We start from the raw sequence: 23,914 nt of genomic DNA, 5'->3' as shown, positions 1-23,914 counted from the left end.
AAAGTACAGGTACTAAAAGGCAAAAAGAAAGCAAACGGAAGGCGCTTCGTTCAGTGTTCTGGGTTTTATTATGCCTTTTTGTACCCGCATTAAACAATATTTTACATCGGTATAACGGCATGTTAGTAACGGGTCAACTATTCAATTCTTCTCCATTGATAATATGCGCCCAGAGACAGGAAGCGGGCACTTTATTTGCATAATAACAGATTCACGTTGCCAAGCTGTTTAGCAGTATCTCAGTTCGTAACCATTACTAAACGGAGCTATTACATCGTTTGCCTATATATAGCTCTCTTGATAGCCATGATGAGTTCCCCGTAATATACCACCTTTAATAAACGCCGCCAGTAATATTGTGAGGGACACTGACACCCTCCCAAATATCACTTAGCCAGTCAAATGCGACCTGTGAGACTTGTGATTCTGCTCCAAGCTGGCAGTGCTCACCTGCGCCCAATTCTGTCTTGAATAAATTATATGTGGCCTTTTTCCCGAGAAGTTTTGCCATTTCCGGAGCCTGCCCTGGTGCCAAGCTGTCATTCTCTCCTTCATTAACAAATACCGGACAATGAATACTGTCAGCCACGGTTTGGTCGACTTTAAATTCGCGCAGCTTTGTGAACCACTCATATGGACTTGGAGTGTCAAAAGCCCACAATGACTGGGCAATCGCCCATCGGAGCTCAGTTGGGACATCTGTATCGTCAACAAGAGGAATTAACAATGCGTCGAACTCTGTCTTATTGCCACTTTCAAAAACAGAGTTAATCTGGGGCGGAAGCTGGCTTTTGGTTGCGTTGAACAAGCTAGTAATTCCGTCAATTGCCATTACAGCTGATAGACGATGTTCATGAGATGCGGCAAGCGGTGCCAGCGTCCCACCGAACGAGTATCCAATGAGAGCAATTCTGTCCGTGTCCACGTCATGACGCTTTGTTAAATAGTCTACCACAGGAGTGACGGCCTCCCACCAGTTGGGAATAAATCCCAGCCCTTGTTGCCGGCGAACAGTTGGCTGACCCGGACCTTCATATGTAATGAAGTTCCAGCCACGGTCGAGAATTGCTCGACCAAAAGTGTGGTAGAGCTCTTCTTGTGAGCCATCATATCCATTGCCTACAATTACTGTAGGACGCTTCGTGGAATTAAAAGAACTTTGTTTGTGATTTGCAGGTGAATTTGCTGAATTTTGGGCAGAGTAGAAAATGGCAGGTACAGTGAAATTTGTTGCTGAGATATTCGCTCGTTCGCCTGGGACCGGAAGCAGAGACATTGCTTTGTTGAAGTCTGCTAGAGCGGAATCCCAGACCGAATAAATCCGCGGATCGCTTCTGTTGGCATATAAGAAAGTGGTAGCAGCGCGGTAATAGGTAGCAGATCGAAAGTATGCTTCGCGAGCCGATATAGGAAAGCGCTTGGCATTGATGGCTTCTGCTTTGCCATGTATCTTATCCGCTAGAAATATGAACTCTCTGTACCAGCTTTCGAAGTCGCCGGGAACAATCTGACTAGCGACTCGGAGAACTTCGCCAGTGTTTGCTCCAAAATTGTTGGAAAGAGACAGCGTAGCTTCCAGCATAAACGCAAACTCGGTGTCATTGCTTAACTGGAATATAGCATTTTTCTCGGAACTGACTTGGGCAGTCTATCTTCATTGTTAGTATGTTATCCAAGTATTGAAATGAAGAAGCTTACAACGCGCATAGCCAAGGTCCCGAGAGTCAAAATAATGTTCTGGTATCTCATATTGTTTTGGTTGGTTGTATCTGTTTATGGATGCTAAGGCAAATTAAATGGATGAATACCACCCTTTATATATAAATTTTCAGTCCATGGTAGCTGGCAGGAGAATCTCCTTCGGAACTAGCTCAGCCTACTCGGAGTGACAGCATTCAAAGTGATTACGACAGCAGGATACACGCGACCAGGTTGCCACCATTCCTGCCTCCTGTGCTACATAGATGCATGACGATTATATTCCCTGTTCTAGGGGCTTGAATCGAAGCCTCGGTTCCTTCCTCGGAATTTGATTTCGCCCTAAGATTTGCAGCTCGCATAGGATTCACGGCCAATTCCATTCTTTACAAGGCTTAGTATTGTGGCGGAGCATACTTTTACGAATATTTGCTTAAATAAAAAGTTAATGAGTGAACTGATTTTCCAACTAATACCAACAAACAATGTACTGTAGGCGCATATAGGGGTGGAGAAGCGTCAAATCCACTAAAGAGGGTGGCACTTACATAGCCTTGCCACGTATAGATGCAAAGGATAAAATGATGCTGTTGCATTGTGTAGAGAATGTCATAAATAAGGAAACTTGGCAGACCTTCACCATCGTGTTTAACTATATATTCAAATATAGTTTACGAAATGCCATCTTACTGAACGTAGTACAATAGCTCATTACCTATCTGTGAATGAATAATGAGAGTCCAAATATTTTTGACTGGATCCAGAGTAACAAAGAGTTGCGAAACTCAATGCAAAACTGCCGAAGCCCCACTCGGCTATTTTTCAACCTAAATGGGAAGTTCTTTCGAGTTGAGTGGTGTTTCAAAATGGTCTAAGCTTCGAGAATCAACCCCAAGAATCAGCGTCCAAATCCTTCAATATAGGTAGCCAAGGAGGTAGTTCAAGCATTTGGTGGGCGTATTTTGCTGTTAATTTCCTCGCTGTTCCCGCTCAGGCTGCCCTAGTTCTATCCCTAAAAAGTAAGCTTGTTGTCCCATAGCCGCCCTGTTCACGGCAGCACTGTGACGGATCTGTCTCATCTAGCCTTTCCCAAATTCGGCCAAAGCGAAAGCGAAAGCGAGCATTTAGCTGTACTAGGCAGAAATGCATTGCTAAGTCACCAATTAGAATAAATTATTTCAAGGACATAGGTTTGACGTACGCGTAAGTGAATTGCATTGAGCCACAGTCAATCAACGGCCGTGATGCACATTCTCATTCTTGGGCGCCGATGACTACATGTGGCTTCATCTCCACCTCGGGTACTGAATCCTTCTCGCCTTGAGTTGAAGGCTTGCTGATCCTGCAATGCATCAACATTCAAAAAGTGATAGATAGTTCAGCCAGGCACACAGTAAGCAATGCTAAGGGTGGTCTAGTCTGCTGACAACACTTAAGAACCGGAAGAGGTTGTGCTTGGGATGAAAGCTTGAGATGAATGCAATCGATTCGTGGATTAATAGGATTGATAGATGCTCTGTAGTTAGTGAGCCCGCTGTTGCTCCATCAGCACTTGTGATGCTGTCCTAACCTTTGAAACACGAGTTTGAGATCTTGGAGAGTCAACTTTCTCCAGTTGCCCATGTCCTTCTCGCGGAATGCCAACTATTACGACTTGGAATAGCAAAATAACTTCAACATAACATATATTCGGACATTTTGATATAGAAACTCTGTCGCAACATTTGTCCATGTGTGTGTCGCATATACCATCGGAAAACATAATTGGTAGCTTATCGCCGACCTAGGTTAATAAGAGTGTACGCGATCTCATATAAAAGTATATATACCAAAAAGTAATATAATCGAGAAACTTTTTGAAAATAAAGATGATGGAGGCATCTAATAACAGGCTCAGCAGGCGAAGTGCTATTTTTGCAAGAACCTACTAGCTCCTCAGGAGAATCCTTCGCTGAAAGATCTACCCGGATTAACATTTGGTTGCGTCGGCCATAACCGAGATGTACCACCATTTTAAATAAATGCACGGTTTTAGAATCGGACTTTTTTTCCATTTTCAATAGTCTTAGGATCGGTCACTCTGATATGCTGAAGGCTGCTCCATTGCTAGTGCAACTCTGCTGGTAGGAGCGCGGCATGGGAACTAATTTGGTATCTTCCTCACGTCTTATACCGCTTAGCATAAAATAGTCATATGTAGCGATGAATTGCATTTACAAAAATCCTAAGGTGGTATGCAAAACGGCATTATAATCATGTTGGACAGGCATCCGAACCAATCCTAATTGTCTTTGATGACCGAGAGCGAAGTTAGGCATACAGCGGGCAATGTCCTAGTTCGCCTTGCTGTAGGATTGGATTGGATTGGTTCATTTTACGCCATGTGGCCTAGCGAATAGCTTCGCTGGGCCGGCCTCTCGTGGGGCATAAGGCGCTCAAGCGACACACTACCTAATCCTTCTCTCTATAGGTACTATCAGTTATGTAGATTTACAGTGCTGAGTCTCGGAGTAAAAGTTTTGGTGCTCGGAGCAGCGTCGAACGCATACAGTAGATGTTCTGTCTTCCCAAATTTCGGGGTTTTCCAGCCAGATTTCTTATCCTCCTTCTTATCCTGCGGCGATCCAAAGCGCCAGTAACCACTGCTTTCGCCGTAAGCGAAGATGGCAATTGGGAAAAACCCCCGGTAGGAGCTTTAGTGCCGGCACAAATTAGCAAATCATTCACTTCCGCAGCGCTTAACCTCCGCCACTGTCTGACGTCGCATACCAGGAGCAAAGGCTGAGCCCCTGCATCGCCTATGCTATGCCCGATTGTACTATGCCACTTTGGGCTATCCATTCGACAACTCCAAGATCCTGAGTCTCAGCAACTCTTTTCAAGGAGAATATTCTTTTTTTTGGAAGGATCTGAAGCGTCTGTGCTTTTGCAACTATTCACAAAACAACATGTATTATAAAAGAGGCCTCCCTAACCTCCCCTAGCTTGATGTAATTGTCACTAGCGGTGCGTAGTTCATTCATTTCGAGCATTTATATTGTTATAATACGCATCTCGTACTATCATTTATTTGTTTTAAGGACATTGTTACATACACTTTGAGCTAATTTTATTTTTATTTGATTCAACTCTACGGCTCTTCCTATTATCCTCCTCAAAATGGGTTCAAAGAACCACACATGCCCGTCGCATGACCTCTCTGAAAGTACTACACCATATTACGAGTGCCTAGTTAGATGCGCATGTACCTAACATTACGACTACAGATGCCACTGAAGCAATTTTTGGGACCACAATCTTCTTCCAGTTCGATAAAATCTTAGCTGGGAGCTGTGTGGTAGTTGCGTGCATCGTAATTTTTATTCACCTGCTTAGTCACGCAAATCGGCTGAGCAATCCTAGCGAACAAGTGAAGTATATTTTGCTCTATCTCTGCCTCATAGACCTAGAAAAAAAACTGACTATTGGCCGCAGGATTATGAGAATTAGCCTTCTAGTTCCTTTCTATTCCCTCTTTTGCCTCTTGTCAATATGCTTCCCGAAGGCGGATGTCTACCTCGTCCCATGGCTTGAGGTCTTCCAGTCAATCTCACTATGCGCGTTCTTCCTTCTCATGTGTGACTTTATATCGCCCGATTCCGAGAAACGAAGTGCCTTCTTTGCGAAAATGACAGTCTTGGATAAAAAAGCGAAGGCTGGGACAGTCGGCGGACTGTCTTGGTTTCGAGTAAGTCGGAATATCTATAGCATACGAAATTGGATCTAACTGGCATTGTCCCGTTTAGAGTCGTTGGATAGCGGTCTTTCAGTATCCCATTTTTGCCGTGCTGGCGGCAATTGCTACCAACATTTCCCAGGCAGTGGGAACTTATTGTCAATATAAGATTGAGCTATATTATACAAGGCTGTGGGTAAGTCAAATTTGATTTTGTACTTGCACTCATAGCTTGACGTGCAACTAACTTTGACTAGATCACTATTGTTTCTCAGGTTTCACTCACACTCGCCGTCACGTCTGTTCTGTTGTTCGTCAAGACATTGCAATCTGAGCTTGCAGTTCATAAGCCTATGTTAAAGCTAGTTGCGTTCAAGCTTATAGTATTTCTGAACTTCGTGCAAAGCGTAAGAATATTATTTTATCCTATATTTTACTCATTGCAAGCTCAGATATAGAGACTAACGTATATTTCGATCAGATAATTTTCATGATCTTGAGCAGTACTAGCGCCCTCAATCCTACGTCGAAGCTTACATATGCCGATCTACATATCGGAATACCTGCGTTACTTAGCTGCGTTGAGATGGTGCCCATCTCCGCATTTATGGCATGGGCCTATTCAGTGCAGCCATACCTACTCGGCCGTGGAGCTGATATCGAGGAGTCAAGTGGTCGCAAAGACATTCTGAGATCTTACCAAGGAGGCTTCCTTGGCGTGCGCGCATTTTTAGCCATGTTGAATCCTAGAGAGACAGTTGAGGGGATTGTCTTTGCTTTCTACATGATTACTGAATCTCATGAGGCCTCCAGCGCTGCTGAACTTGGTCATGATATGGACCATACTTACCGTTCTAATAGCGGCATTATGCGGAATAACCAATCAGGATACCAGGCTCTATATGGAGAAAACAGGTGAAGCGTTGTATTCTATAGCATCGGGCGCCTCTTGTAATGGACATATGTATGATTCAGGGATAGAAATAAGGATTTTAGAATATTAGATTACACTATAGATTAATATATATATATAAATAAGTATTATATTGATAAATATTTTTAACTGGACTGTTTTTAATCTCAATAGAATCTTACTATATCACCTGTAGGATCATAGATACCTTCATCGTAGCCACAAATATCCTCACCTGGCACCTAATAGAGCTCTATCGTCTGCAAAAGGCTGCTATCTACCCTACCTTATGGGACACGAATCTGTATACCTCACATGATTCACTCCGAACAGCCCAGATCTTTTCTGCAATCTCGCAGTGATGGGCAAATATTCCCACGGTAACAATCTACTAGCAATTTCTATTGAAGCCTTGCCTGACAAAAATATAGCCGGAGAAATCTGCCTGTCACAAACTGTGGGTCTTTGGAGATCCAGGACGTGATGAACAGACTTGGGCGGCTCAAAGGGACGGCCCGAAAATCCAGACCAATAACCGGTCGTACTGATGACTATCAACGTTTTTTATCGTTTGGGAAATATCGCGACACTGTACAGGCCGTTTTCGACTTGCGAGGCTGGTCGTCTATTATATCGGCATTATCCAACCACTTCTTATCTAAACACTCAGCCACAAAGACAGCTTTGGCGACTTAAAATGTCTGACTCAATATCAAATAAGGATTAATTAACTTGGAATATTCACGGAGATACTCAGCGGTAGCAGCTGCCACTTGTGCTTTTGGCTTCACGCCTCTCATAACTTTGAGTAATAGTATTTACTCCAAGGGTATGGCTTGACAACTCAGCAGGTATTGGCCAATGCATACGACAAAGTTAGTGTCCTCAAATACATCCAAAGGACATGATAGTCAGCCCAAAAATGGGATATTGCGTCCTGGGAACAGAAAGCAGGATTAATTTTGAGCGAAGGTATAGCCCTGGCAGTATATAAACAAGCCCAGCTGCTGGTAGCTGGCCCCTGGCTGGGACTGAAAGAACAGAAATTTGCCTTGCGAGAAACGTATTTGCAAGGAATACCCAATGGAAGATTTACAGATATCATGAAACATACGGCCTAAAGCTAGACGTCCATTTTGGGATAGGTGCATCGGGCGATACAGTTTGTAATTGCGGCGAACACCAAGATAGCTTCAACAAAAAGCGACAATATTATTATTTTGGCACGGAAGAGGCGGATGTATGGAATCCATTGCCCATGTACTACTGCTAAATGAATCTCCGATTATGCAGATAGCCACAAGCACAAGGTGTGACAAAGTATGGCAAGGCGTGGCAAGGTATTGCTACAATGACTGCCACGGCATGTGAAGATGCAACTAGAAGGAAATACTCTGGAGCCTTTAGCTGATCAGCCTGCAGATAGAAAGAGGTATAGCCAAATCTAATATTAGCACTGAAATTTTCCGACTTGACGTGCAGCGAACATCGAGTTGGCGGTCTAGCACAGACGCTAACTACAAGGCGATTCTTCGGCGGTGGCATTGGGGAACTAGACTTCAAATGTTGCGATCGAATAAATAAAGTTCAGCTGATATCCTCTACATTTGGCATTGACTCTGGATACTTGAATGTATGCTTTCACTACTTGGATCCTTTCTACTTGTGTTAGACTAATAATAGAGATGCTTTACCATGGAAGAATCGTTAACGTTACTATTATAAAGATAAAGGTTTTCATTTTAACGCCCGCTGTGTTCATTTCCATAAGAGTATAACTTAAACGCAATGGATATAACATCATGATGATCATGTCTAATATATAATTTACCTAATAAATAAATACGTCTTTAACTTAATGAGACTGTCATATATCATATGAGGCGTCTATATGGACGCCTCATATGACGTGGTAGTCAATCTTATGGCCGGCGGGGAAACAATCTGCCCCATGCTTCTTGAGCTTTTGACGATATATACTATTTGCCACACTCTCGGATAGCTCGCACAAGATGAGCCCAGTAATCTACATGTGACATGACACCGGACGGGGTTCGTAGGTGTGTCAAGAACGATATTTTACCTGGCCAAAGACACCATAGGCGATAGCAAATGAAGAGTGTTTCGTCCCATCAGCCTTATTTCAAGTTTCGCCTGCTATACTTGGATAAAAAATTAATTATGCTCAAGGAAGTTCATGATGTCACCTCTGTCCTCGCTATCCTTGCGACGAATTGCAACATTGATAGAGGTGTCATAAGTGCAAAGTTTCACTAACAAAGCATAAGATATTGTGGCAGTTTATATATAACTTTGACTAGTTCACAATTGATTGCGGGATTCCACTTTTGCCCGAGGTGGCAGCGACATTGTATAATAAAGGCTTTAATTGTCAGTACAATTTATTTTTTGGCTTATACTAGGGCAAGTTGCTAAGCCTGTCAGGTCCGGTTATCCGCTATCCGTGGATAGCGTACTGTTCCACTTTATTGCCTCTCCACGATTGTAACTTATAAACTCTGCCTTAACATTTTAGCCCACGTTACTTAGCTTACATTGCACTTGCGCCTAGCAATATGACGTCGGTGAGCTGAGGAAAAAAGTATCGCGCACAATGCCACAGCTAGCTTGAGGCTAAGGATGCCAGAAAAATAGTCAGCTTATATTCTCTATAAGCGGATCGACTACTCTCCGGTGTCAAGCAAAGTCTATTGCTGGTTCACCCTTTGAAGCTGGAAAGAAGTGTAAAGTCAATTTATATTTAGTAAATCATGCTGAATTATGAAAGCGAAGATATCAGTTATCTATATAAACAGCTCTTTATCTCACCCTTAAAGACTTAATTCATCATTCTATCGCACTCACAGCAACAATATACGACATACAATAACTCAACATAAATAGCAACCTTGTAATCACAGCTATCAATTCAAATTCGTATCTTTACCAAAATGCGTTCTGCCACCGCTTTCTCTCTCTCCCTCCTCGCTCTTGCTGTTTCTGCAGCTCCTTCTACTCGGGATGTAGACAAGGTCACAGTTCAACTTTCAAACGATGACTCTGGAGCAAATGGCAACGCTGCCATCCCCACCAATGGAGTTCCTGTCGATATTGGCCAGGCTTTCGGAGGCTCTGATCTCTTCAAAGACGGCACTCTGCTTGTTACCAGCCTTTTCTTCCAATCTAATTTCCAAAACGCCGACTGCAAAGTGTTCAAGAATGGATTTACGGAGGTCGCGCACATCTTCGACCCAGCGAAGGATTTTGAGAGATTCGCTCAGCAGCCTGTGAACTGGGAGAAGGGCTTCACAATCGCCTGCACTCGCTCTTAACCTTTCCAAAGCTGAGGGTTTGGAAGGGATCTAGACGGAGGGTCGATTTATTTAATCTTTTAATTTGGTACGACTCAACTACAGGAAGATATGTGCACACGCAATAATACATTGGTGCTTACGGAGCAATACTGGGTTATTGGAACCTTACGGAGGTAGCGTTTATCCTAGTTGTTATTTAGTCGCTCATTATAGTAATCTATAGGCCTATATGATTATTTATTTACACTCATTGAGTTAAAATACACAGCTAGTCCTGAAAGTCTTGTCCCTATTAGGTTATACAAGTGCCATTCTCTCTTTTTGCTCTCCCTTTAACAAGATATCTATACACTTTTGATAACATGGTAGCGGCGAGCGCGGTAGAGAGGCTATGAAAGTCAATGCTTTGCCTATATAGAGTCATGACCATCCTCTATGCAAGCGCAAAATGGCTCCGTAGAACATGAAACGCCTCTTATGATGGGATGCCTCCCATATAATACGTATACCAACTACAGTAATACTTCTTTCTTGTTAGCATAGGCACTATTAGATATTATGTATTTTTCTTTTTGACGTAATTGCAATACTTTCTTGTGCTGGTGACTTGTAGGATAGTACTGACATACTTTTTATTTACTCCGCTTGTGCTAGTGTCCTTGCGTCCAATTCATACCTAAACTAGCTACTCAATTTTCGCCTGTCTTAAATTGCTTACATTATTCAGCTGTGTAAAGTGAGAAAGTTGATCCCTTCTATGCCAGCTCCAAAATAACCAAGTCTAAAACTCTAGCCAGACAACCTGGCTTTCAAAGTGATTTGTGGGCTATAGATGGTAGAACTTGTAGAGATTGGATAGTCAGAGATTAATACAATAGGTAAAACTTTTTGGAGAAGATCTTAGAAGGAATTACTGAGTTGAAAAGGGTTAGTCGTTGGACTTCTGCAGCAGATGAGTTCATTAGGATGGGTGTTTATTGTTCTGGCACTGGGCTGGATATGTTGATTTACCTAAGTAAGAGTTAACCCTTTCATAGGTCATTAGAAGACACTTTGTTAAAAGAAAAAAAGCCACTATAGAATAATAATTTATTTACTCTGTTGCTTGGTTTATAGAGCAATATCTCGCTGAGAACAAGCAATAAGAATGACAGAAGGTTGGTTGTAAACCAGCAAAGCTGGTGACTCATATGGCAACTCTCCTAGTAATCACCTTATCCAGAATACGATTTCTTATGTCAAGGCTTCTATTCAAGCTATACTACCTGCCTTGTAGAGACAGAGTATAACAGGGCCAAACAAAAAGGATTCTGTGCACAATGTGTGATAGAAGTGAGATACTTAGAAAAGGCCTTTGAATTTAGAACTGGGCATTGAAAATAAAATATAGGCAATCAATTAGTGTGTTCAATTCAATGCCTAATCTACCTTGACAAACTGCCAAACCGTCGTTATATGCTGTCGCAATACCACCTCATCCGAACCTTCCACGACACACACTTTCTTCAGCGTATGCCACCAATGTGGCATTAGCAACTCATAACTTCCCTCTGGATGCTTCCTTACTGTCATAAATTCCCATGCTTCATGTTGAAATGTTGCCGAGTGCAGTTGATCGCAATTGTTGTGACCCATAAACCTGCCTGTTTGAGGATTGACAAAGCCAAAATACCCGTTCTTTTCGACGCATAGCCATGTGTGTTGCTGGAATATGTCCTCGTTGAAGTCATAAACGTAAAGATGACCCGAGGGATTTGAGCAAATCGCCCGGTTCGTGCCGTTTATGAAAATGTTGTATTTATTGCCTGGCCAAGGTACCGCATAGCGCCGACCGTCCCAGACCTCACCGAAAATGGTTGGTTGAGATGTTTCCGGTGTAAATTGGGTAAAGGTAGTAGATGAGTTATCGGTTTCGTCTTGCATGGCGGTCCTTTGACAATTATTAGCAAGAGCAACACGATGTACTCATGAATTGGCGACTGTATAGCATGTGTGAATGCTCGCCTAGCTTCAAGCCGTGCCTATTGGAGGGCGGGTGGTCATCAATGTCGAATGTGAGTACAATAGGGTGCTTACATAGAGGTGGTGCTGGGTTAGTGAAAATTCGCTTCAGTTCTTAGTATGTAGAGTGATGAGATTAAGACCTGGAGTCGGCCACAGAAGGGGGAAAATATATTTTGGCGGTTGTTGGTGCGACTTCAAAGTGAGTCAAAACACATGTCTGCCCCCGCGTAGCATACACGTATCTATGTAAATATTGTTACCAGTGTTGGTATTTATTAGAATTATTCTTACGAGCTTAAGTGAAGATCACGAAAATATAAAGACAGTATAATTTAAATATATGCCCTTAATGAAATCAACCTCCGTGGCCAATGTTACATGTAATTACATGTATCTATGAGAAAGAAACATTCGTTAAGCTATACTGCCTACATGCACCTACAATATTGCAATGTACCACTCTGTATAATCTAGAAGTGTAAAAGCCCTGTAAATTAGTCAAGTTCTAACATGTCAACCATCGCCCAAGCGATGGGTTGGAATGTATGTATTTAATGTACCCCGCTGACTTACATTTTCTAGCAAACCCATAGTCGTATGCACAACATCTTTTGTCATTTTTCTCGCCGATTCTTCATCCCCTTGGTATCAGCGTGTTCTAGACGCCGATACATGCTTTCTAAACACCAGTATAAATGTACTTGACTCTGGCACAGCTTTCCAGGAGCATGCGAAAATGTATCAGCCAGAGCACGTGGGTTCACAAAGCTACATGTAGATACCGAATACACGCGTTTGCATCGTCCGCCCCGTGTACGAGCCACGGCATTAAAAGAAAGAAAAAGTTTCGGTGACAGTTGAAATAATTATATAACGTTTCAAGTATTTAGATGGAGGATGTTGTAAGATAATATTAGCTTGCAAGGGCAAGGGGTGTTCTACGGTTTCTCCCTCTACCCAAGAGCTTGCAGGACTTCATTTTAATATGACCTCCGTCATAAATAAAATACCAAACAGCAGTGTAAATATAGGTCGACGGCATCGTAACTTACATTCTCTCACCCGAATTTTTTTGATCTGCTTAGCTATTGTCCGATTTGGTTGTCGAAGAATCCTCTAGCTGTTTAACTGTTACTAGCGCTGATGGAGGCGGCATCAGACTTCCGCGCCGAGCCAAGCTCCGCCACAGTTCTGGTTTCAATAAGAAGAACCCCCCTTAACACTGCATTACAACATATAGCAACTCATAACAGCAACCATGGTCAACTCTGGGAGATCTAAAGGCTGCAACACCTGCAAAAGACGAAAAGTCAAGTGCGACGAGGGCAAGCCAGGATGCCAACGCTGCAGCCGCCTTGGCCGCGAATGCGAAGGTTACCAGCCAAGGGTGCGAGTGAGGTTCGTCAACACTGTCAGAAGCACCAACCCGAGGAATTCTCAGAATCAGCAGCGCGTATTGGTTACGCGTACTTCAGTTCAGTCGACCATCATTCCATCACCAACGCCGAACAAAAAAGACGCTGCTCTGTGCTTCTTTCTCACCCAATTCGCCACTTTGGGCCGTCGGGCCGCATCTTCGACGGGCTTCTTTGAGATACTGCCTCTTGTGCTCTCTGGTGAGCGCCATGACTCGGCTGCGTCTCTTGCGTTGTCAGCAGTCTCGATCGCCATGTTCGATCGGTGGCTGGGACTCGGAAGCAGGCCTGGAGCGTCACAGAAGGTGTTTGTCGATGCTATCGCACGCCTTCAAACTGCTATTACCGACCCGGCGGAGTGCCTCAGCAGAGCTACTGTTGTGGCTGCTCTGACTCTTCAATTCCACGACAACGTTTGTGCAATGTTAGAATTGAACGGCTTTAATCGCACCCACCATGATGGTTCTGTAGCTTTGCTCCGGCATCAGGAGCAGAAGAGTGAACATTTTCGTCGTGCTCCCTTGGCTTTTCACGTCTTGAATTCTGAAGTGGCATTCGCAATTCGCGAAAAGAGGAGCCTACCGGCCACTGGAACCTCTTGGCTTCAGTATCATAACGAATCTCTTAATCCAAGTTTGCTACTCGACATAATTGGCATCGATGTCGCGAATGCCCAACACGAGTTCTTCAACATGCGTTTGTCTAGTTCGCCCACAGAAGATGAGCTAGCGAACTTATTCGCGAAAGCCGCAATCGTTGACACAAGACTCAAGACATGGGCCAGTGGAGTCCCAGATCACTGGCAGCCAGAGGCATTCGACCATATGCCGCACTGCAACCCCCCTATAATAACATATTCCCAAGCCTTTGACGTTTATCGATCCGTGCAGATTGCCACAATTTGGAATACCTGGCGAATTTATCGTGTGATAATTCTTAAAGTGCTGCTTGAATGTCTTGAGCTTAGCGGCGGCAATTTAGGGCTCTCAGATAACAGTCATTCGTTCATCCAAGAAAGTATCCAGGAGATGGTCGACTTTATTTGCAGAAGTGTCCCTTTCTTCCTTGGAAACCGCACCCATATGGCAACACTCCACGATTTCGCTGACAAAGACATTTTCCTTCCAAGCCATTATCAACTCGAAACTAGGAACGAGCTTGTCGATCACCAGAATAGCAGCGAATTTTTGACCCATGATGAGAACTTTAAAAACGTCATTTCCCAAGGGCCTTGGCATATTTTGATTCCACTCAGCCAACTCATTGGTATTTTCTCACAGAGCTGCGGTCCATCATTTTCTCAGCTTCTAGAAGTAGAAAGGCGCGAATGGATTCAAGAGCAACTTGTGCGAACCCGTACTATTATGGGCTGCTCGCATATCGGTAATTACACTACTGAAAGAATATATGCTGACAATATTACAGGCTAATGCAATCTTTAATGTTAGTTACTTCGTCCAACTTGATATCCACCCAAGTGCCTCATAGACCATAGACGAAATTGAACTCAAATTATCCTCACAGTATTGACAGGTGTAACTGCCAATCTGAATGAGGTTATGGATAAAAGGTACAAATTATGAAGCATAGGAAGATGATTTCGAAAAAAACCAAGTAAGCAGATAAATATCTTGCAGTATTTTATTCACTTTTAATATAACCAACATCTAAATAAAAAAATATATTTCAACGTGTTGTGTGTTTTTTAACAAACAGTTGGAGACACTTATACTGAGAAATTCCAAAACTGCAATAGATAAAGAAAGATAAAATATGCCCCCTGGTTAGGAGGAAATGGTATCATGAAGTCGAAGCTCGAACCAGAGCTGAAATTTCTCACTTGCGAGCCATACCGAGCTCAATATTTTCGTTATCGCCCACTATGCTCACCATGCTGGCGGCAGTGTATTTATGCTCCAGTGCTGTCTGGCTGAACATTAAACCTGGATGGCCGAAGCACAGTCCCACAGCAGACAGTGCAATAAACACGCCTTCAAGCACAATAAATGGTACTTGGTCATGGAATAGCTTACTGTCGTAGCCTTCTTGGAGCTCTGCCACACGATATGCACACCGGCCTAGTATCAATACTATCGCGCTCGTCAAGCCGCCAAAAAATGCATTAAAGCGCCATCCAGACACCACTTCCCGTTGACGCTGTCGCTGTCCAGATTGAATATACCTGATCATATAATCGGCGAACGCAATACTGAAGATGACCAATACGACAACCTGTAGCACGAGGCCGGCCATTGAGATATCAACGCCTATTTTGCCTTTCAATACAGTTGATAGGGCGCCCCCTGCCGCCTGTAGCACAAGGCAAGTGATATCGAGAGGAATGAAGACATAGTAGAATAACTTGGGGTTAAACCGCGATAGGTCCGACCCGAAAAAATTGATTGTCTTGGATAGTGTTACATAGATAGAGCCCGTGAAGAATACCGGAGCGGTGGTCAGGCAGACTGCAGTAATTTATCGGTCTTGTTAGCCTATGCAAACATTGAAGATTACTTTGGCATTTATTTCCAGCTTACCAATGTCTATCATGAATCCTGGAAAAGAAAAGGGGTTGTGCCATAACATAACACGACCAATGTAGCCGATGACCTCACTTGCACAGCCAAGGATCATGCCGGTCATGAAGCCCCAGCTCTTCCACCGCCAGCCAAGGTAGATATGTATCAGAGCTATAATTCCGAAATAGGCAGCAAAGAAATAGTTGGCGGCGAGCCATGGTCTGTAGGCGAGTATGCTCGCTTCGACGGGGCAAACACTCAAGGTGCAGTTGGCACCAGGACCGATTGCAACATAAGTTGGCGGATATTTCGAGCTAGACATGGGGCTAGTGATATATATGAGTGAAGTTTTTTATGCAGTTGGGATATTATGACCACAGATTTGAAAGACCATGAGCAGTAGTGCCTGGTGAAGAGGAAAAGCTGGAGGAGCCTGATATAACCACGGGGGCAAAGAATAGAGCAGAGCAATGCACTGAACACTTGTAATAATAAGAAGATGCTGAGAATAATGTCTTTGCCTTTTGAAAAAAATTCATCACAGAGACTATCACAGACTTTAAATATGTAGATGTCAAGGCGCAGTCATGACAGCACTAGTTCAATTAGTATATGGAGCACCCATTGCAACTCGTATCATCGTCGCTTCAATAGTTTGCGTAGTTCTGCAAAGTCACTTTCCTCTTACTCAATAAAACGCCTTTTCTTTCGCCTGCATTGACATGAAATCGCTGCCAGCTCATATCCTGGCCTAATCGGTCTCACCATCAGTGAAGTGTACTTATGTCAAGATGCGACTAGCACTAAGACAAATACAGCAACAAAGTTGCGAGCCGTAGGCTCCGCTCGCAACCTAGTATTAAGCTTACTGCATATTACAATGCAGATATGTAAGCCTCTTTGATAAACATAGTTATGGGGTTATGTTTGCGAGAACTTCCCTCGCAACTTTTGTGGCACTGTTGCGAAGTCTTCGCAAACGCCACGCAACTGTTCGTTTGTAGGTGTTGAATCATTTCTCGGAAAAGTGTGACTGTATTCGAATGTCAGCATGCGTTCCACTTATCGGCATGAAAGTTGAAGAAAAGGGGAGAAAAGGAGAGAGTCAATGACACTGCTCAATACCAGCGCTGAAGAATTGCAAGTACGAGTTGCATATAAAACCAGACGAAAGAACCGAGTTGGAATCAGTGTAGAAATTATACTTCAGCAGCTTTAGTTTAAAAAAGAAAAAAGCATCAAGCCTACACCTTGAACTATACACGCCGGCCTCAATGGCGCTCTTTCATCTACCCACAAAGCTTCTTGCTCTGGCATTCGCTAGCAGCCATCTCGTTCAAGCTTCGACTGATTTACCAGCAAGCTTCGGACCTCCTCCAGACTCAGACCCTCTTACTTGGGGCTTCTATGCCACCCATGAGATCCAAACACCGACACACTTGGATATCACTGGATCCATCCCAAGTTGGTTGACTGGATCTCTCTATCGTGGAGCCGCAGGAACTTGGGATGTCGGAAACTACACTGCGGAGCATTGGTTTGACGGCTTTAGTCGCAACCATCTCTTTGAGATTGCTGATGGCTCCGTCACATACCGTAGCCGCAACGCAAGTGATGAATTGATGCATTTCATTCACGAAACTGGGCTCTTTCCTGGCAATACATTCGGAAGCGATCCATGCAAGATTATCTTCGGCGCGTTTGAGACTACTTACAGAGACGGGACGAACGCACGCGGTAATACCACCACTTCAAACGTCCCCGTAGCCTTCATTCCCAACTTTCCTGGTCTCAACCGCAACACTAGCGATGTCGGCCCGCTTAATACGCTGGTAGCTACCACGGATGCTAATAGGCTCCAACAAATTGATCCTGTCACTTTGGAGGTTATCGAACTGTTTACATACCAGGCTTCCAACCCGCTGCTGAGCGACTCAGGCCATACGTGCGCACACCCAGCAATGACAGATGACGGGGCAATCTACAATTATCTGCTTGATGTGTCTACTAAAGCCCCTGTCTACCGTGTTTTCGGTATTACACCGCCAGCAGGAGAATCGAAGATAATCGCCAATATCACTGACGCACCACCTGCTTATATTCACTCCATGTTCCACACCGAGAAGCATGTAATTCTGATTATCTGGCAAGCCGACTTCACACAAGCTGGAGAAACCATCATCACTAGCATCGGGCCCTGGAATCCCGAGCGAAAGACTCTGTTCTACGTGATTGACCCTGTGAAGGGAGGTGTGATCTCCAAATACGAGTCTGAAGACGCTTTTTTCGCCTTCCACGAAGTCAATTCTTTTGAAGACGCCTCTGGAAATATTTATATTGATTTGCCAACTATGCCCGATTATAGCTTTCTTGATGCTGCAATGGTAGAAAACCTGCGAGCGAATCTTGGTAGCAAGACTCACGCCTCGTCTAAGAATGACTTGGCTGGCTCGTTCACTCGCTACAAGCTTCCATTTTATGAGAATAACAAAGCTTCCAACGGCTCGCTCATCACGCACACAGCGACCATCGATTTCCAATTGCCCTATGCTAGTTCGAATATCGAGCTTCCTCGCATCCATGAAAGCTTACAGGGCAAGCCATACCGATATGCCTATGGCATCCACGTTGAGAAGGTAGGCTACTTCGCCGATTCAATCATCAAGGTCGATACAAGGACCCAATCATGGAAAATTTGGTCGCCTAAAACGAAGCAATTGCCATCGGAGCCCATCTTTGTGCCACGACCAGGGGCCACGGCAGAAGATGACGGTGTCTTGCTAACGGTGGCGATGAACTCGGCAGAGAAAAAGAGCTCTTTGGTAGTGATTAATGCTACAAACATGGAAGAGATTGCTCGAGCTCATATGCCCATTGTCATGGGCTATGGGTTCCATGGAGGTTATGTCGCAGATCTATGAGGCAGCTGTTTCATGTGAAAACGGGCAAGTGCGTGTTGAGCAAGATAGTAAAGAGAACAAATGCTATAAAGCTCTGCTACTTATGTTTATCTCCTACTATCTAATTTTATTTCTTATACTTAGTGATTTATTTAGCTAATAGACATAGAAATATTATATTGTATTCTCAAACATTATCTTAAATCTGCTCATCTTTCCCCTCTCCAGTTGTGGAACCGCGTGTATTACCTCTCAGACATTTATTCAACGAGATATAAGATCAGTAGTAGTGGGCGTTACAACTACTGGCAGCGAAAACAAGTATACCGAAAACGTTACAATAATCATTTGTGTATCTCATTACATTGAAGACTCTATACTAGTTCCTCTAACTATATTCAATTATAGTACTTCATCTCATAAGTTATTATAAATGTAACAGCACATAACTATAAACTGTCTTGAGCCTTCGTCTATTTCTCAGCTTCACTTGCTAGGGAATGCATCTGCGTCAATATTCGCCCTTATAACTGGTCCGAGGTATGACTCATAGTCATCAGGGTTAGTCTCATTGCCATTCCACTTCAATGCGCGAGCAAGAGGCCGATAATCTCCAGAGGTGAAATTGTAAGTTACATTATTGTTCGAAAGTGTCGGAGAGTCGTAGATATAAAAGAAGCTAGTGGACGAAGATCCCCGAACATCAGTCAGAGTATACTCGCGTATTGTGCCATAAGTTGGCGTGTCAAGGAAACCAGGCAAAATGGGCTGATGTGTATCTTGGTAGTCAATTTTGACGGAAGGATCAAAGCCATAGATGGTCGGGATAAACGAGGTGTTAGCGGGAACGAGTTCGTAGAGGATGTGTTTTGACGGCAAGAGGACATCTATCCTTAGGAACGGAACAATAGACTCTGAGGCATTTGCTTTCCAATAATACGTATCGACATTCGGCGTAGTTGCCTTGGCTGCGAAAACTGATTGCTGATCGCCTGGCATAGACAGCACTTGTGGAGTAGCATAAGGTATTGTTGTTGTGACATTCTGCGCTATCGGACCAACAACGTCCCTGCTGTATGGCACGCCCATATAGGGAATCGAGTAGACATAATTATCGCTGGAGATCTTTACAAACCCGCTATAGACAGGCGTCGAGTACGGATACTTGTCTGGTTGAGGTGTGATATGCACTGAAAAAGTGGCCGATTCGCCGGGCTGGAGAGTTAGCTTGGTCGTTGAGAATTGAGCAGATGCAGGAACAGAATGCGGAGTGTAGGCGCTATTTGTGTCAAAATTTGGTTCGCCGGCCAGATAATTTTCATGAGCTCGAAGAAACGCAGCTGGATCATGGCTGATCGTGTAATGATTTGGTAGCTTTGAGTCGTTTGTTATGGTTACATTTTGGGGTGGTGGATTCGCAGAGTCCCTCAAGCTAAACTCTGAAGGACTTATAGTTGAATCAGCTTTAACAGCAGCATAAACGTCCAGCAATCCAGCACCTTGGCGAATTGTGGATGTGAATGGAATCGTGGAATTATATTCTGCGAGCGGAGAAGAAGTAGTCTTGAGACGATCAAAGAGTTGTGCAACAGTAAGATGAGGGAATTGACTCTTGAGAAGTGCATAGCTCGCAGCTGCGAGCGGCGTTGCCATGGATGTTCCAGATACAACTGCATAACCGCCCGCTGCCAGCGGCCATGTTGATAAAATTGTGCCTCCAGGCGAGGCAACTTTAGGGTGTAATGTCAACTCAACAGTAGGACCAAGACTCGAGAATGAATCCACAAACTTTCCTTGTGGGTCGAGAATGAGCTGCTGAGATTGTGCAGCTGTTGAACCGTCAAATTGCAGGCTATACGTCTCGTTAGATGACAAGCCTTTGATATTCTGCACAATTGCTTTTGAGCTATTGTAGGTCAACCATAAGATTTCTGGGGTGGTTCCAGGCTCATCTAACTCGATGAGCTGGTCTTCACTTGTGAGATAAGCCACAACTGCCGGGGCGCCCAAATCCTGAGCTGAAAACCAACTATTGCCACACTCAGTCGTATAAGACACCAGCAATAGAGTTTTATTCCAATCAACAGATGCGTTAGCTGCTGCGTCCCAAGCTGGCTGGTAGCAACCACTGGCGACAGTATCATTGATCGGTATTCCAAGCCCAGTACCAAGCAAGAAGATGTCCTGCGGGCTCTTTGCCGGATAAGGGAGTACCGATATATAATCCAGCGATCTGTGCTTTTTATCATAGCTTGTGAAATGACTCGGGTATACCTCATTCTCCACGGCGCCTACACTTAGGCAGTCTTGGGAGATACCAGGAATCGATCCAGTATACATTGCAGGGCCAAAGTTGCCAATAGCCACCACAGTCGCCACTCCCTTCTGAGCGAGTTGGGTTATCACTGGTTCAAAAGGGTTTGCAGCTTCCCATATGTCGCCGATGATTCCTATAGACATAGATATTACGTCCGCACCCTCTTGAGCGGCTCGAAGCATTGCACCTATAATAATATCGTTGGGTGTGCCGCCGCCTACACAGCTCAAGATTCTATAAGCCGCTATTGTCGCATCAGGAGCCCCTCCAACAAGACCGAAGCCTATATTGTCGGGATCTTCCATGGCTAAAATACCTATCTTGGTGTCAGTTCTATGTCGATATAGTCCCAGAGTGCATTGTATGTCGCCAGCACTTACCGGTTGTGTGAGTTCCATGTCCACCGCTAGGACATGTTGCCAGTGGATCGGGACCAGGCATGGGAGTATTGGTACCGGTGTAATTATCGCCCACAAAATCCCAACCAAGAGCAATTTTGTGGCCAGGTCCGAAGCCTCCGCCAAGTGCGGGGTGTCGATAATCGACACCGGAATCGAGGATGGCGATTTGGATTCCTTTGCCTCTGATGCCTTCATCATGAAGTTTCTGGATATTGGTAGTCACTAGTGGCTGGTTCACACCGCTAACACCTCGTAAATTGGGCAAGGTCGTATTGCTACTACCACTGGCCGAAGTGCTACTATCAGTGGTCGATTGGATTTTTGGGCCACCGTTTCCAAAAAGCGGCTCAGGTCGAGAAACAAGTGCCACATGCCAGGCATTCTTCACTCCGTTGGCATTTCTGACAGAATCAAGATCGATGTCTGTGTCAAAGGAGATCGAAACTCCTAAGAATATATCAGAGGAGTTGTATTCATGGCGAACTTGGTAGCCTGCTTTGGTGCCTATAGGAGTTTGAGCAAAGCGTTGCTGAGGTTGCAAAGATGGATGGAAATCTGGTTGAAACTCAATAATGTATGCATTGGGAATCACGGTGGTATTGGCTATTTGCGTTGGTTGCACAGTCGAGAGCGACGTCGCGCTGCCAGCTATAGCCAGCAGGCTAAAGGCGGCCGTGACCTTCATTGTTCTAGGCCAATCGGAGACTCGAGAGCATCCAATTAATTAAACTTGAGCTGCAGTCAAGTCAATTTGATGTATTGTGGCTTAATAAATGAGCGCTTGGATGAGATCAGCTCTCTTTCGCCCTCACTTATATATAGTACAAGTGACAAGTTGGATGCATCTAGTGACACAATTAGCGGATCTTCTGACAGAATTCTAGTGACACGACGCTGATCGAAATACGAGGTAGCATCGCCTATACGAGACTTTCCCTTTGGAATTACCATCTTAACATATGAATATCCACTTTTGATTGTGATGGGCGAGGTTATGGAGGAAATATGCGAGGTTAAGGAGGAAGTATGCAAGGAAAAGTGGGCGTAATTTATCCCTGATTGATCTTCACACTTACAGTAACCAGCAGCTTCTGCATGAGCTCACGCAAAGAAAAAGATAAGGAATCACGAGAAGCTTGGCAGAATCGGGACTTTATGCGTATCGAAAACCAAGAGCAGCGTATAATATGCAAATGAGAAAGACACTGCGAGCTTTAGACTGGGGATTTCCGGAAACGTACGTGTTGTACCCCAATATCGCCTCGTATCGTGCGCTAGTCGCATGCATGCCGCTAGCAGACCGTTACGGTATATTCTTGTCAGCCAATTCTGGATTGGGATTATGATACGAAGCTTTGCATAGATAGCTAGGATCGGAGATATCTTTCCAGTCTGCTCAAGAATTGATGCAATTAAGAGATTCGAGGTTCACATAATTTTTCGGGTCTGATCCAAACTTGCCGGCTATGTAAGAAACTGCCTTTCGACTGTTACGAGCAACTATAACTTTAAGTACCTAACGAAGAGAGCCACTTTGTAAAAAAAGAGAAAAAATATTTGTATAGCGCATATATAACTTGAATCATAAATGAACGATTAACTTGGAGACTCTACATTTCAGAACAAAGTAGGAAACCTCATGTATATTTTCACGTATCATCTCTGCCTGTCACATGTACATATACCGCAAATGGTGAAATTATTATTTGTAGATAAAAAAATGATAATTTTTTTTATAAAACAGGGAGAAAGAAATAAATGCCGTTCTTTTCCAAACTGTCCGAGTCTCCGTAGTCCATGTATACGAGCATGAGGTGAGGGGTCATGATCAAGGGACCCTCGCATAATGTTTTAGTAAAGAGCAATACATACATGCTTAGTGCTTAGAGCACCACAAGTTAAGCTTAGGATACTCTAAATATAGCAATTAAAGTCATAAATCGTATCATTTGCATCTCTCAGTCGTCATTTCAAACTTGTTTTTTACTTTGTGGGTTGTTTCCTTGTTTGTTGCAATTGGCTGTCTCTGCTCTACTCTGCACATTATTCCTGAATTGTAACTCCCTCCCTCTTCTCGGATTTGTGCAGGCTATATTCCTATTAATAATCTTACTAGGATTAGCTGCTAGAATATGGCTAAGTTCTACAAAGTCTTCAATTGCCTAGACTATTCTTATTTCCGCTTCTACCGTCGGCTTTGTGCCATCCACTGTCGGTAAAACTACGTCCACCAATACGGCGAGCCCTTTCTGTTATCCTGCCATAAACTGAGCTGCTTTTCGCTAAATGCCGATATCTCCCGGTTCCTATATGGTGCTTCCACCCATAATCACTTGTAATTCGTTTCCCACAATAAGCTCCAAAATAACGGGTTTCGTCCTTTGCATTAGTCCTTCTGACTCTTCGGGGAGAAAATCAGCAACGCGGAGTAAGACTCCACCGAGAAAGCTAAGATCCATGTTATGTAGGAAACGATCTTAGTGCTCCGATCCTGGCTGTCTTCTAGGATACTTGTGGGGGTATAGTTGAAGACGCAGTATGAACAAAAAATATGCTAAGAAGATCGAGCCGGGGAGCGTCCTGGGGAAAATTTTCCATGACAACGGCCTTCTTTCGATATAGTGTGTAATTATGGCATGCAGTAGTTACCGCCGAAGGCAAATCTGCTACAGAAAATATAGCTTAAAAAAAAATTAGGTCCACTGGACATCTTCCGGT

At 43.9% G+C, this 23,914-nt stretch overlaps 8 protein-coding genes across 8 annotated transcripts; 4 read left to right on the top strand and 4 right to left on the bottom strand.

Moving 5' to 3' along the window:
• Window positions 1-268: 268 nt before the first annotated feature.
• On the bottom strand, window positions 269-1,797 carry GGI43DRAFT_289297 (Alpha/Beta hydrolase protein). The gene is made up of 2 exons (XM_083201351.1): window positions 1,699-1,797; window positions 269-1,648 (listed from the first exon to the last, which is right to left on the bottom strand). The coding sequence occupies exons 1-2, from the start codon at window positions 1,747-1,749 to the stop codon at window positions 335-337; spliced, it is 1,365 nt and encodes a 454-aa protein (XP_083063295.1). The 5' UTR covers window positions 1,750-1,797; the 3' UTR covers window positions 269-334.
• Window positions 1,798-4,285: 2,488 nt separating this feature from the next.
• Window positions 4,286-6,389, top strand: GGI43DRAFT_398012 (OSTA/TMEM184 family protein). Its single transcript, XM_083205179.1, has 6 exons — window positions 4,286-4,903; window positions 4,965-5,112; window positions 5,173-5,425; window positions 5,484-5,609; window positions 5,671-5,820; window positions 5,895-6,389. The coding sequence occupies exons 1-6, from the start codon at window positions 4,858-4,860 to the stop codon at window positions 6,330-6,332; spliced, it is 1,161 nt and encodes a 386-aa protein (XP_083063294.1). The 5' UTR covers window positions 4,286-4,857; the 3' UTR covers window positions 6,333-6,389.
• A 2,803-nt stretch (window positions 6,390-9,192) lies between these two features.
• On the top strand, window positions 9,193-9,809 carry GGI43DRAFT_432147 (uncharacterized protein). The gene has a single exon (XM_083209523.1). The coding sequence runs from the start codon at window positions 9,278-9,280 to the stop codon at window positions 9,656-9,658; it is 381 nt and encodes a 126-aa protein (XP_083063293.1). The 5' UTR covers window positions 9,193-9,277; the 3' UTR covers window positions 9,659-9,809.
• Window positions 9,810-11,025: 1,216 nt separating this feature from the next.
• GGI43DRAFT_398010 (uncharacterized protein) lies at window positions 11,026-11,876 on the bottom strand. The gene has a single exon (XM_083205178.1). The coding sequence runs from the start codon at window positions 11,561-11,563 to the stop codon at window positions 11,060-11,062; it is 504 nt and encodes a 167-aa protein (XP_083063292.1). The 5' UTR covers window positions 11,564-11,876; the 3' UTR covers window positions 11,026-11,059.
• A 1,007-nt stretch (window positions 11,877-12,883) lies between these two features.
• On the top strand, window positions 12,884-14,800 carry GGI43DRAFT_398008 (Zn(II)2Cys6 transcription factor domain-containing protein). Its single transcript, XM_083205177.1, has one exon. The coding sequence runs from the start codon at window positions 12,903-12,905 to the stop codon at window positions 14,487-14,489; it is 1,587 nt and encodes a 528-aa protein (XP_083063291.1). The 5' UTR covers window positions 12,884-12,902; the 3' UTR covers window positions 14,490-14,800.
• Window positions 14,801-14,895: 95 nt separating this feature from the next.
• GGI43DRAFT_432141 (RTA1 domain-containing protein) lies at window positions 14,896-16,061 on the bottom strand (the record flags this gene model as incomplete). The annotated part of the gene is made up of 2 exons (XM_083209522.1): window positions 15,597-16,061; window positions 14,896-15,524 (listed from the first exon to the last, which is right to left on the bottom strand). Exons 1-2 carry the CDS (start codon window positions 15,898-15,900, stop codon window positions 14,896-14,898), a joined length of 933 nt encoding a protein of 310 aa, XP_083063290.1. The 5' UTR covers window positions 15,901-16,061.
• A 791-nt stretch (window positions 16,062-16,852) lies between these two features.
• On the top strand, window positions 16,853-18,611 carry GGI43DRAFT_432139 (carotenoid oxygenase family protein; the record flags this gene model as incomplete). The annotated part of the gene is made up of 1 exon (XM_083209520.1): window positions 16,853-18,611. The coding sequence occupies one exon, from the start codon at window positions 16,853-16,855 to the stop codon at window positions 18,497-18,499; it is 1,647 nt and encodes a 548-aa protein (XP_083063289.1). The 3' UTR covers window positions 18,500-18,611.
• A 202-nt stretch (window positions 18,612-18,813) lies between these two features.
• GGI43DRAFT_398007 (S8 family peptidase) lies at window positions 18,814-22,197 on the bottom strand. The gene is made up of 2 exons (XM_083205176.1): window positions 21,176-22,197; window positions 18,814-21,111 (listed from the first exon to the last, which is right to left on the bottom strand). Exons 1-2 carry the CDS (start codon window positions 21,879-21,881, stop codon window positions 18,965-18,967), a joined length of 2,853 nt encoding a protein of 950 aa, XP_083063288.1. The 5' UTR covers window positions 21,882-22,197; the 3' UTR covers window positions 18,814-18,964.
• Window positions 22,198-23,914: the final 1,717 nt, after the last annotated feature.

This window comes from Trichoderma evansii (genome assembly GCF_050947405.1).
Source record: "Trichoderma evansii strain SZMC 28006 chromosome Unknown GGI43scaffold_4, whole genome shotgun sequence".
Taxonomy (NCBI): domain Eukaryota; kingdom Fungi; phylum Ascomycota; class Sordariomycetes; order Hypocreales; family Hypocreaceae; genus Trichoderma; species Trichoderma evansii.
The sequence above is the reverse complement of the archived record's forward strand: the minus strand, read 5'-3'. Positions and strand labels throughout refer to the sequence as shown.

What these genes read in the sequence shown, in the direction of transcription:
- GGI43DRAFT_289297 (XM_083201351.1), bottom strand. Translation starts at nt 1,749, where the DNA reads ATGAGATACCAGAACATTATTTTGACTCTCGGGACCTTGGCTATGCGC. An exon ending in GGACCTTGGCTATGCGCGTT is followed by an intron (nt 1,649 to 1,698) that starts GTAAGCTTCTTC and finishes CAATGAAGATAG; the next exon opens with ACTGCCCAAGTCAGTTCCGA.
- GGI43DRAFT_398012 (XM_083205179.1), top strand. Translation starts at nt 4,858, where the DNA reads ATGGGTTCAAAGAACCACACATGCCCGTCGCATGACCTCTCTGAAA. An exon ending in AATCCTAGCGAACAAGTGAA is followed by an intron (nt 5,113 to 5,172) that starts GTATATTTTGCT and finishes TATTGGCCGCAG; the next exon opens with GATTATGAGAATTAGCCTTC. An exon ending in GCGGACTGTCTTGGTTTCGA is followed by an intron (nt 5,426 to 5,483) that starts GTAAGTCGGAAT and finishes TGTCCCGTTTAG; the next exon opens with AGTCGTTGGATAGCGGTCTT.
- GGI43DRAFT_432147 (XM_083209523.1), top strand. Translation starts at nt 9,278, where the DNA reads ATGCGTTCTGCCACCGCTTTCTCTCTCTCCCTCCTCGCTCTTGCTGTT.
- GGI43DRAFT_398010 (XM_083205178.1), bottom strand. Translation starts at nt 11,563, where the DNA reads ATGCAAGACGAAACCGATAACTCATCTACTACCTTTACCCAATTTACA.
- GGI43DRAFT_398008 (XM_083205177.1), top strand. Translation starts at nt 12,903, where the DNA reads ATGGTCAACTCTGGGAGATCTAAAGGCTGCAACACCTGCAAAAGACGA.
- GGI43DRAFT_398007 (XM_083205176.1), bottom strand. Translation starts at nt 21,881, where the DNA reads ATGAAGGTCACGGCCGCCTTTAGCCTGCTGGCTATAGCTGGCAGCGCG. An exon ending in ACATGGAACTCACACAACCG is followed by an intron (nt 21,112 to 21,175) that starts GTAAGTGCTGGC and finishes ACACCAAGATAG; the next exon opens with GTATTTTAGCCATGGAAGAT.